The sequence below is a fragment of the Urocitellus parryii genome, chromosome 6 (assembly GCF_045843805.1).
Source record: "Urocitellus parryii isolate mUroPar1 chromosome 6, mUroPar1.hap1, whole genome shotgun sequence".
NCBI lineage: Eukaryota > Metazoa > Chordata > Mammalia > Rodentia > Sciuridae > Urocitellus > Urocitellus parryii.
The window spans coordinates 31,684,283-31,696,616 of NC_135536.1; the positions used below are offsets into that span (position 1 = coordinate 31,684,283).

Below are 12,334 nucleotides of genomic sequence, written 5' to 3' on the forward strand. Positions count from 1 at the left end.
TCTGCTGAAATTAGGGTCATAGCTTCAGAGGCATAGGACAGAAGATAAAGATCTCAGCTGCAATGATGGAACTCCAGTAGAAAGAGAACTTAGAGCAAGAATTTTGCCTGCAATTTTCTTTGATTTATCTAAAGTCAGCTTACTTGGAGTGGGGGAGGGAGAGACCTGAAGGTTCCAGCATCTAAATTCGTCTCTGGGTCAGGATGACTCAGGGGGAACCTGATAAGGGGCCTAGGCAGGGGCTTGGGCCAGGCAGGAGATGGGAAATTTCCACTGAGATCTATTTGCTTCCCATGCCTAGGGGGTCCCATTCAGCCTGCTGCAGGCAGAAGGAAGAGCTTTCAGAGGATTCTTTCCTATTTGGACTGCTCAGAGACAGATCTGGGGGTAATTGTCCTAACAAAGACAGTACATTCTATATATTCAACTATACATTCAACTAAGCAACCGTTTTTAAGCATCTGCTATATGCAGTTACCGCATACATGGAATTCGAAGAAGTGTGAAGTCTGGTCACACCCTCACTAGAAATTTGATCCAGTGGTCAGCAGATGGTGTAAACACGAAGAAGTTTAGGAAAAAGTGTATGTGTATATATATATATATATATATATATATATATATGATCAACATTTTGGAGAATAGGTACTAGAGAGTAGTTTTCCACTCTTTTAAGTAGATTAGAGACATATTCTTGTCTATTACACACCAAGACCCCCACTCTTTCCCTGTTGGGTCCAACACCCGGAGCCCTTCGAAATTGAGGTTGATCGGCCAAAGCTGGTGGGATTCTCCATGCTTGTTACTACACAGACTAGACAGAAGCACAGAGTGGACTGAAGTCAACCTGTTTTCATTTATCACTATTGTCTGAATGTTTATGAACCCTCAAAATTCATATTTTAAAATCCTAACTCCTAAAGTGATAAATTAGGAGGTGGGACCTTCCGGTATCATGATTAAATTTCATAAGGGCAGAGTCCTAATAAACAAGGGAGCTGTTTTCTCCTTTACCCCATGGTGTGAGGACACAGTAAGAAGGTATCATCTATGAACAAGAAAGCAGCCCTCACCAGACACTAAATCTGCTGATGCCTTGATCTTAGACTTTCTGGCCTCCAGAAATAAATTTCTGTTATTTATGTGACAACTAGATTATATTTTGTTATAACTGTGAGAACAAGCTAAGACACCTCCTCTGGGCTCTCCTCAGCTCTTTATAGTGGGGCAGAGCACCAGGCACTTTGATCAGGACCCAGAACTAGGCTGAAATGATGAAAATCTGAGCAAGCCAGAAGGTTGGCAATTTGCTCAATTCAGCGTACAAGGTAAAAAGACCAAAACCCTTCTCCTAAGACAGGGGTACAGCTGGAACCAGCAGTGATGTCACATAACCACTGAGATCATAGAAGCTTTCCTCCACGCCCCTTCCTGTCTCCTGGTTGCCACAGTCTCCCTAGCCCTTTGACTCCCACACATCTGCACACACTTGCTTAAAAGGGTAGGAAGGGTCAGTGTACCATCCAGGCACTTTCAGGTACCCAGAAGTGGTGGGAAAGGGGGAGTGTTCCGTGTGGAGTATCCCAAGTGCTGAGAAGGATAGACTCCTGCTGTTGCTGTAGCAGATGGAATGGAGAGGGGATGAAAAGAGAAGAGAAGGAAAGAGGGGAATTATTCCTGTGTCTGGTGTATATTAACCCCCATCCTCATTATTCTTCAGTCCTCCCTTCCCCTCTTCCCTTACCCCCAAGGTTCCCCCTACTGCCCTCCCCCACCTTCAGCTGCTCATGGCATCAGAAGCAGAGAAAACGTTCCAGCGATTTGCTGTCTTTGGAGAATCATCAAGCAGTGGCACTGAAATGAACAACAAAAATTTCTCTAAACTGTGCAAAGACTGTGGCATCATGGACGGCAAGGCAGTCACCTCCACTGATGTGGACATCGTGTTCAGTAAAGTGAAGTAAGAAGACAAAGGTGGGGGTTGGGGAGTAGCCAGAGCAAGGCAGTTGGCCATGAGGTGTTGGTGTAGCCCAGCATTTGTACTGGGCTTACCAAGCAGCCTGTGAGGTTGGGGAGGGGACCTGCTTTCAAGACATTTGGTGATAGATAGGACAAAAGAGGCCAAGTCTGAGTAAGGGAAAGGTAATGAGTTCATATTCAAAGTCCCTGGATTTCTGTCTGACTCACCAGGGCCAAGAATGCCCGAACCATCACATTTTCAGAGTTTCAAGAGGCAATGAAGGAGCTGGGCCAGAAGCGGTTCAAGGGGAAGAACCCAGATGAAGCCCTGCAGGCTGTTTTTAAACTCATGGAAGGCAAGGACCCTGCCACCACTGGAGTTACTGTGAGTGATGTTCTTCATCCCTAGCCCTTTATTCTACTTCCCTAAATCCCTACTGCTACAGTCTCCCCTCCCATTCATTAATGTCCTGAATCCAGTGCAACTATAGGAAACAGAGCATTAAGTCTGTGGTGCACTGTTGGTACTGGCATAGACTTTACAGACCATGTAGTCATTCCAGAGGTGACCCAGAGAAGGGAAATAACTTGCCCAAGGTGCATGGCAATTGGGGGTTGGAGCTGAGCCACACCCCTAGCTGCAATATAGCTATTTTAATAGTAGAATTTAGAATCATTCCCAAGTCTCCAGGATCTGAACCAGGCATCTAGGGCTTTGGGGGGACGTTAACATAGAGGGTTTGGAACTTGATCCTCAGTCCTCCTCCTTTTCTTATTTAAGATTTAATCTGAGATCCCTTGCCAGGTTTGGTGGAGTATGCCTGTAATCCCAGTCGCTAGGGAGGTTCAGGCAAGATTACAAATTCAAGGCCAGCCTCAGGAATTTAGCAAGACCTTCAGAAATTTAAGGAGACCCTATCTCAAAAAATAAAAAGGACTGTGGGATATAGTTCAGTTGTAAAGTGCTCCTGGGTTCAATCCCTAGTACCAAAAAAAAAAAAAAAAAAAAAATCAGAGAAAGAGAGACCTCTTACCTGTCACCTACCATTTTACTTAATTGTACCCTCTATATGAAAAGCTATTTCTACTCTGTCCATTGGGTCAGAGGCTGAAGTTCTTTGGCAGCAGTCTGGTCAGAAAAACTCCACTGGAAACAGAAGCATCCACCCCCCCTCCTCACAGACCACACGCACTCTTACACCAGATTCCTCCTGCCTCAGAGGTCCTGCCCACAGCTGCTTCTGGTCCATGAGGAAGCAGTACTGTGCCAGAGGCATAGCAAGAGCTGTGCGCTCTTGTTCTGAGGATCTAAAGCCATCTTTGGGGAAGGGCTGTGACAGTGCAGGGGAAGGAAGAGGGCTCAAACCCCTCCTCTGGCTTGCAGAAGGCAACAACAGTGGGTGGAGTAGATCGTCTGACAGACACCAGCAAGTACACCGGTACCCACAAGGAGCGCTTTGATGACAGTGGCAAGGGCAAGGGGATTGCAGGACGGGAAGAGGTAACTGACAACACTGGCTATGTGAGTGGCTACAAGGGTGCTGGCACCTATGATAAGAAGAAGTAGAGAAGAGCCTCATCTTAGCCTGCCCTGACCCTTCATCTTTAACACCAGGGAGCTTGAGAAGCAATAAACATCTGTGTGTGCAGCAGCAAATAAGCTCAGTCTAATGAGGGTGAGGGACTAATTGTTGCACTGGTGGAGAGGGGGAATAGAGAGAGCCCAAGGAGTCAGGGTATAGCCGTATGTCCTTTTACCCTGTCTAGTTTCATGACTATCAGCTGTAAGTTAGCACTCCCCTCAATTTCTTTTTTTTTTTTTTAAGAGAGAGAGAGAGAGGAGAGAGAGAGAGAGAATTTTTAATATTTATTTTTTAGTTCTCGGCGGACACAACATCTTTGTTGGTATGTGGTGCTGAGGATCGAACCCGGGCTGCACGCATGCCAGGCGAGCGCGCTACCGCTTGAGCCAGATCCCCAGCCCACTCCCCTCAATTTCTAACAACAGGACAAGGAATACACTTGGAGATAAGAGATGATCGAGATGTGGAAGCATAAGTATTTATGTGTTCACATATCACTAGTATCCATCCCTTCTATCTCCCAAGGGGAATAGCATTTTCTTATTTGACATAATGTGACCTAGCTGACAATTATAGGAGCCCCCCCCCCTTTTTGTTTTTTTGGTACCGGGGATTGAACTCAGAGGTGCTTAACCACTGAGCCTAGCTTCATCCCCAGCCCTTTTTATATTTTATATTTTAGAGACAGGGTCTCGCTGCTTAGGGCCTTGCTATGTTGCTGAGGCTGGCTTTGAACTCAGGATCCTCCTGCCTCAGCCTATTAAGCCCCTGTGCCAGCTAATTATTTGATCCTTTCTTATCCCTCTAACCTTCCACATATAATGCAATCCAGGTTTTGTTGGGAGAGAAATAGAAACCAGGTAAGGCAGCCTGACTCCTATTACAAATTTGTTCCAGAGCTGGGGGAGAGGAGAACCCATTTTCAACACCCGGGTTAGAAGTGAATTTTACCCACCCCAACTCCATCATGGTACCCATGGAACGGAAGACCTCTGTGTGTATTAGGGGCTGGGAGGTTCTAGGGATCAAACCCAGGACCTTGCACATACTGAGCAAATATGCTCTGCTACTGAACTACATCTTTTGATTTCTAAGGGTAGCTGGGCAATTTGGCCAGAGATGGGTGGTCACTAGGACTTGGAGAGCAAGAAAAAAAGAATTAAATCAGGACTGATTCAGATGCGTTTTTAACTTTTTATTTTGAAATGATTACAGATCCACAAGAAGTTGCAAAAATTGGTATAATGAGGTCTTATGTACCCTACACCCAGTTTTCCCCAATGGTTCTATCTTAACTCAGAATGTGGTTTTAAAACTTTACATGGCCAGAACCAGGCCCACCTCATCCACCTCATGCTTTATTAGCAGCAGACCCTGGAGTTTGGACAATGTTGGGAGCTACTGAAAATAAAGGAATGGATGAGAGAAGATAACTTGAAATCCCAGTGGCCCTAGATGAGAAGAAAGGCAGGTTGACAGCAGTGGGAGTGCTGGGAGAGATAGCTCTGGACTCATGAGGAGGAGAAAGGAAAGGGCAGGTTATATAAAGGGAAATATCAAGGATTTCCGAGAGGTGCAGAACAGAGACTGAGGAGGATTGTAGGGAAATGAGGCTAAAGTGGGTCTAAAGGTCTCAGGGAGGTTTCTATAGCTAGAGATACCCACCAGGTAGGTTTGGAAGGGAAGAAATTGTCAATTTTAAGTTCTCTTGTAGAGGCCAAGGATACCTATCGGTTGGCCTTCATACTTGCTGGAGCAGAGCAGGTAGAGCTGTCGGTTGGTTTCAGTGCTTGAGTAGCGGCAGCTGGTGGGCGGCTGTCTCTTGTTCACTCTGCAGATTGTGATGGGGAAGGGCTTCGTGGTGAGTGTGCAGTACTCATTGTAGTTCTCACAGAAGCTCTCACTATTCTTGCAGGACTTCCAGATGGTTTTCCAGGGGGTGTGCAACACGTAATGTGTCTCAGGGCAATACCATTGTTCCTTTCTGCCCCGCACGTAGGACATAAAACCATTACAGTAGCCCTTGAAATCATCCGGGAATTTCGCCTTGGGATAGTCCATGTTTAAGGTGCGGAAGTTCTGGACAGCAATCTCCAGCTGGACAGCCATGACCAGAGTGGGCCCTAGAACAAGCTGGAGGAAGAGAAGCTGGGCCACAGCTGGTGCCATTCCTCCTGCTGGCAGAGTTAAGGTGGTTGGAAGTAGGGTGGGCCTACCGTGTCTGTATGCCCCTTCCCAGAGCCTCCAGTACTACCCAACCTTCCCCATATGCCTTCCCTGCTCTTTTAAAGGTGGCCGTTCAGCCCAAGTCCTCATGACCCAGAGAGGGGAGGCATTTGCCCAAGTCCACCCAGGTAATCTGCCATCTCCACCATCCCTCCCTTGGTCCACCACCAGGTCTCAGTCTCACCAGTCTGTGAGCTGCAACACTTGTAGAATGAGCTTCAGCAGCTTGTGAGTGAGAAATGCTCCCAGTGGTCCCTGGCCCAACACCCTTTGCTAAAAAAATGCAGAGCACTAAGAGGAACAAACTGGGCTGATGAGTCTAACAGTTCTGGAGGAAGAACAGGAACTGAAGACAGCTGGGCGGGGCAGGGATGCTTCTTGCCTGAGGCCAAGAACAAGCTAGAGGTAAGATGAGGCTAATAAAAAGTCTCTGGGTAAAGACCAGCCTGGAAAGAATGAGTGGGCCCTGAATTTGGGGACCCCCTGTGCTGAGGGGGTTGGATGGGTGGGAGGAAAGAAACATTGCTCTCTGATCGTCTCTTCATTGGTGTCCTCAGAACACTTAGTTCCAGCCTCCTTGCCAGAAGTTTTGAAGTTCCTGGGCTTGCTTTGATGTTTGCTCAGGCTCATCAGCCCTGCTCTCTCAGCAAGGTGAAAAGGAAAGCACCATCATGTTTCTGAGAAATAAAGTGCTTCTTATTCCTGACCCTCAGAGAACGGAGAGTCCAGCACTCCCTGGTCCCGCTCACAGGAGCCCCCAAGGCCATGTGCACAGGGACCTCCCACCAAAATGCCAGGCTGAGAATCAAGGACTACCTCAAGGACTCCCCACAGTCCCTGTCATCAACCAATGCCCCTAATGTGTGATTCAGGCCCCGTCAGAGCACTCCTGGAAATCTATGCACGATGACTCTAAAACCCAAAACTTGACAGATTGTTTCTAACAGTATAACCTGGACTTAAAAGGTTGTGGACCCACTGAGCCTGGTCTGATCAGATTCTCACTCTCGGTTGATCTTTGGGTGGTTTGTTGTGCTAGAGAAAGGGCCAGGTTTCCTATTTCTCTTTTTACCAAATATCTGCCCCTTCATCAAAAAGCAAGCTTCCCGGAGCCTGCCAGCCCTCGACCTTGATTTCCACAGGCCCCTCAGCCTTGTGTCTATGCAGGGTGTTGTCAACATTCTGAGATTTCTCTTAGAAATAAAAGTGAAAACCTTTTCACTTTCACCAGCAGGAGAGGGAGTCAGAAGGCTGAACACTGAGTACTCTGAGGCCCACTCTGCAGCCTGGGGGTGGGGGGGGGGACAAAGGGAGACCAAAGAAAGAAGTTGCTGTTCTCTCTAATGCCCCTTATCCACGGCTCCCCAGACTTACCCTTCCTATTGCACAAACTCGAGTTCAAAATAAGTTCAACCTTCTCACAACTCACTTCTGTGTTTGCCTCAGTTTCCCCAATTACCTGTGCAAGAAACCTGAGAGTGATCCCAGGCTTATCTGTCTCCCTAACCTTCCTACTGGGGGGTCAGGACTGTGTGATGGCTAAGATCAAGGCTTTTGAGTAAAACAGACCAGGAACTGAATTCTGGCTCTGCAGATTACAGACTTACTCAACCACCATGCACTTCCAGGTCTTGAGGATACCATGTTATACTTCATGGCAGCATTCATATTCATTAAAATGTACATCAAGAGCTTTCAGGTCAGTGTCTGACATCTGGTGAATACTCAGTGTGAGCGCAAATCCATCAGTTATGCAGCCCTCACAATCTTAACCTCCCCCCATATTTGCCCTTCTCCCCCATTCCTATTTTTTCCTCTCCTGGATACCACACAAAAGAGGCTCAATTCAAATGTATTTTTCATACAACTGTCAGAGTAAAAATCTAGTCTCCTCTTTAGTCTGACACACTGCAACAGCTCCCTCCTACCTCCCAGGCCTTGCTTGTGCTTCTCAACCCTGAATGTTGCCCCTGCTCCCCCTCTTTGAGAGCTAGGTCATACCAATACTCAGCCCTGAGGTCTCATTTCAGAAGTCTCTGCTTGGTGATGAAGGAAATGCCCTGATTCTTCTTAATTTATTTTGGCAGTACTGTGGATTGAACCAAGGCTAGTTAAATGCTCTACCACTGAACTACATCCCCAGCCAGAAGTCTGTGCTTGGAAGACCTCCCTTATTGTGACATCCAAGAAAGTGAGGATAAAGCCCACCAGAACAGGTGGCTCATCTGGATCCTTCAGGCCACTCAAGACAACACTGAATGGGAGCCAATGAACTGTGGTTCCTGAGCCTGGCTTTGAAGAAGCCGACCAGAAAGGCTGTGATCTCAACCTTGAATCATGCTACCTCTTCCCTAGTCCCTCATGGCTGCAGCTTCCCTGAGAAAAGACAGGGCTTTTTATGCCTCTTAGACTTCTCTCCCTTCATTCCCCACCCACCATTACCACTCTTACTCCTCCCCACACCTCCACTTACCTGTGCACACAGGACTGCAGAACTGCAGAACTGAGCAGCGGGTTCAGTTCAGGACTTCATGCTTGATGACCCACCCACAGAGTTTGTTTCCTCTGCTGGGAGGTGGGATACCTTTTTCACCTCAGAAGGCTGCAAGAATAAAATCAGCAAACATGAAAGGGCTTTTAAATCATTAAACAATACATAAATGGAAAACCAGAATACAGGTCTCCAAAGTTTACACACGAAGTCACTTTCCACATTTGCAAAGTCTTGTTTATTCCATAAACAAGCACTCCCACCATTCCCAACCCCTGATCTGCCCACATAGAACCCCTTCCAAGTCGTGTCTTAGAACTCATCACCATGAAATTTTTGATAATTACTTTGAGACAATTTTTTTAAATAATCAGATGCCTGAAAGCACTTTGACAAATATTGTGGACTTATCTATAATTCAGTGGGAAAGGCACACATAAAAACACATGTTACAAAAGCATGTGCGCAGGGCCAGAGGAATCCTGGCTGGAGAACAGAGCAAAGGGCCTTCCGATTCCCAACTGTGGTTTCTGGTGTTCTGGTCTCTAAAATTCTATCCTAAGCTGGATGACATGGTGCATGCCTGTAATTTCAAGAGAACTGGGAGGTTGAGGCAGGAGGATCACAAGTTTGAGGTCAGCCTCAGCAATTTAGCAAGATCCTCATCTGAGTTTAGTGAGACCCTGTCTCAAAATTAAAGTCCTGAGAATATAGCTCAATGGTCAAGTGCCCCTGGGTTCAATCCCCAGTATAATAAATTAACTTCTATCCTGGAAGTATGAATCCACACTATTACTTCACCCTTTCTGACATCCTTCTCCTGGTTTTATGTTCCCTAAGCCTGGGATTTTGGGGATTGTTACTCCATTACACTGGATTTTACATATAATTACCGTAAAGATGAAGAAACTAAGTTCTAGACAGTAGAACTTAATTATGTGACTGTTCAAGATCACATTCTAATTCACTGGTTCCCAACCAGGGCAATTTGGTAGTCTGGAGATACTTTTGTTTGTCCTAACTGGGAGTTGCTACTGGAATGAGGCCAGGGATATTGCTAAACACCCCACATTGCACAGGAAAGCTGCCACAACAAAGAATTGTCCAGACCAAGATGTAAATGATGCTGAGATTGAGAAGCTCTTATCTAGTTAATGGCATAATCAAATTTCCTAACAAGAGCAGACTTAATTGTACCTTGTATATTTAAAAGAGTTGATTAAGCCAAACACAGTGGTACCTTCCTATAATCCCAGCAACTCAGAAGACTAAGGCAGGAGAATCTCAAGTTTGTTGTTGTTGCTGTTTGTGGTGCTGGGGATCGAACCTAGGGCCTTGTGCAAGTGAGGCAAGCACTCCACCAACTGAACTATATCCCCAACCCAGAAGAATCTCAACTGTCTCAAAATAAAAAATAAAAAGGACTGGGGGTGTAGCTCAGTGGTGGAGCACCCCCTTGGTTCAATCCTCAGCAATAAAAAATAAAAATTTTTTTAAAACTGGTAAACATCTGGAATTTACAATTACTTTTATTAAACCATTTTGATTGTAACAGTGCTAATTCTTCTATCAGTAAAAGTACTGATGGTCAGCCAGGTGCTGTGATACACAACTATAATCCCAGTGGCTTGAGAGGCTGTGTAGGCGGATCTCAAATTCAAAGCCAACCTCAGCAACTTAGTAAGGCCCTAAGCATTTCAGTGAGACTCTGTCTCTGCATAAACCATAAAAAAGGGCTGGGGATGTGGCTCAGTGGTTAAGTGCCACAAACACACACACACAAAAAGTACTGACAGTTCACCCTTGAAACAATATAACCTTGAGTTATTTTTCCGGTAAAGATGACCCTCTGATGTAGTCATCTACACCCTCTTCTCCCCTCTTCAATGGTAAACCTTTGTAGAACAACAGGCTAGGGGGTGTTTCCCTGCGATTGAGGAGATCCCTGAGATTTCACCCTGATGAGGCTCACCATGATTTCAATGGCATTACTTTCACCCTGTCCAACTCAAGTTGCTCAAAGTCCTTGAACCTAAAAGGTTGCTTCAGCCATCTCAACCTTTTTGTTCAATTCCAGAGGCTGAAATTCAGGAACTGCATTATCAGTTCACCAATCTATGCACCAACTCTGGGGCCTGGTGGTGATCCCACCCAGGACTGGTATCATTCTGGAAAAGTAGATGCCTTCTAACCTAGAAGTTGAATCAGTTAGGGTCACTTTCAGGCAGGGCATTCCAGTACATCCTGTGGAAGAGCAAAAGAGGTATAACAGGTGGTTCTAGTCTTTTGAGAATCAACGATCTAAGTTGGAGGAAAATAATAAATACATATGAAGAAATAACCAAAGATTCAAAGCAGAAAATAATACTTCTTGAAGACAGTAAGAGCTATAGGGATGTAGAGATAAAAAAGATCTCCCTGAATTGGGGAAGGTCAGAAAAAGTTTTACTGGAGAGGAGGGTGATCATCCTAGGGCCTTGGGACAGGTCTCACAAGGTAGTTAGGAGTTAAGTGGAGATAAAGAAGATATGAAAAGCATGTTTAAAGCCAGCTGTGGTGGAACATGCCGGCAATCCCAGAAACTCCAGAGGCTGAGGCGGAAGGATTGCAGGTTTGAGGCCAACTTGGGCAACTTAGCAAAACCCTGTCTCAAACTTTGAAAATTGAACCCAGAGTCCTCCCTGCATGGATGTGTGGGGGCAGAGGGAGAATGAGAATGAGAGAGACAGGAGGGAGGAGGAGAGTGGTGCAGGGAGGAGGGAGAGAGAGAAGGAGGGAGAGAGAGAGAGAAATTGTGTTTGAGAAAAGAGAGAAAACCAGTCTGATTTTCTCACACTAAGTGTGAGAAAAGTCAGAGAAAAAGTAAGACAGGTTTTCCAGATCATGGCAGGCCTGAGTTTCAGGCTAAGGAATTTATACTTTATTCTGTACATAAATGGGGAGTGGGGGGCGGGACTCATGAGACTGAGCCAACTGGTGAAGCAGCTCACTCCCAGACCAGGTCCCTCTCTCCTTCCCCCTGGCTTGTCTAAAGGCCTAGGTCTGGGAGCCAAGGATTGCAACCTCCTGTCATGCTGCCTCCTCAAACCCACAGCTGTTCCAGGAAAGGTCATGGGAATTCAAAGACCCGAACAGAGTCCCGCATCTGACCTCAACTTGCTGTATGTTTCACTTTCCCCAAATATGAAAATGATCCCATTACCCTTATTTATCCAAGCATCAACAAAATTAGGATAACAGAACTTGGATCTGCTCCTGTGTGGAGGGAAACTCCCTCATGGGCTTTCTATTGGTATCCAGAGGCTGTGTGGAACTCCGGAAGAGAGAGAGGCCTGGCTCTGAAGGGTGGGCACCCGTCCAGGCCCAGCCCTCTCTCCCCTCCTCCTGGCTCCTTCCCCGGGCAGGCCAGAGGAAACAGCAGCTGTTGTCCTGTGGGGGACACAGGCAGAGGTCCACCTGGCACTATTAGGATTTTCACAACACCCATCCCAACTTACATATACAGAAGCCTAGGGACAGGTTAGGCCAACAGCAGTGACCATGATAACAGAGGGAGAAGGAAGCTGGAGTAGAGGTTGCTCTCATGAAGGACTTTCTTCCCATCATCTTCTCTCCCACCATTTTTTTCTTCTAAGTGTCCCTTCTCCCTCTGCAAGACTCCCTGACCAGTGCTGGTCTTATATCTATCTGTTCCTTCATATTTTTCTTTCTCCCATGGATACAGTGAAGGTAAAACAGCAAAATTATTCCACCAAGTGCAAAGTGAAGCAGATCTTGCAAGCTGGGTAGTTTAGGTAAACAAACAAAAATTCTCTTTCTGACCAAATAACTGAAGCAAAGCAAAGGTTTCAGCCCGAATTGTACAGATGGTAGGTTCAACTCTTCTACTTCGATTTTCATGTGCAAACTTAAACCTTTACTCCCGTTTCCCTTTGACCTGAGACAGTGGGACCTTGTTTACTTCATCTGCACACAGCACTAAAGCAGCCTTCTGGAGAGACCAGCATAATGGAGTTGAAGAGCAAGCTAGGATAATTATAATGACAGGAAAACATAAGAGCAGAGGGCAGTTCAA

General features: G+C 46.1%; 2 protein-coding genes across 3 annotated transcripts; one reads left to right on the top strand and one right to left on the bottom strand.

Annotated features, from left to right (window-relative positions):
• The first annotated feature begins 1,280 nt into the window (after window positions 1-1,280).
• Window positions 1,281-8,248, top strand: Tppp2 (tubulin polymerization promoting protein family member 2). Its single transcript, XM_026414233.2, has 5 exons — window positions 1,281-1,328; window positions 1,721-1,960; window positions 2,191-2,344; window positions 3,344-3,460; window positions 7,856-8,248. The coding sequence occupies exons 2-5, from the start codon at window positions 1,788-1,790 to the stop codon at window positions 7,877-7,879; spliced, it is 468 nt and encodes a 155-aa protein (XP_026270018.1). The 5' UTR covers window positions 1,281-1,328; window positions 1,721-1,787; the 3' UTR covers window positions 7,880-8,248.
• Window positions 4,759-8,329, bottom strand: Rnase13 (ribonuclease A family member 13 (inactive)). 2 transcript variants are annotated; one of them, XM_077799617.1, is made up of 2 exons: window positions 5,953-6,168; window positions 4,759-5,719 (listed from the first exon to the last, which is right to left on the bottom strand). In XM_077799617.1, exon 2 carries the CDS (start codon window positions 5,709-5,711, stop codon window positions 5,241-5,243), a length of 471 nt encoding a protein of 156 aa, XP_077655743.1. In that variant the 5' UTR covers window positions 5,712-5,719; window positions 5,953-6,168; the 3' UTR covers window positions 4,759-5,240. The 2 variants fall into 2 exon arrangements, with proteins under 2 accessions (XP_077655743.1, XP_026270020.2); XM_026414235.2 differs by lacking the exon at window positions 5,953-6,168 and adding an exon at window positions 8,242-8,329 and having other exon boundaries at window positions 4,761-5,719.
• Between the last annotated feature and the right edge of the window lie 4,005 nt (window positions 8,330-12,334).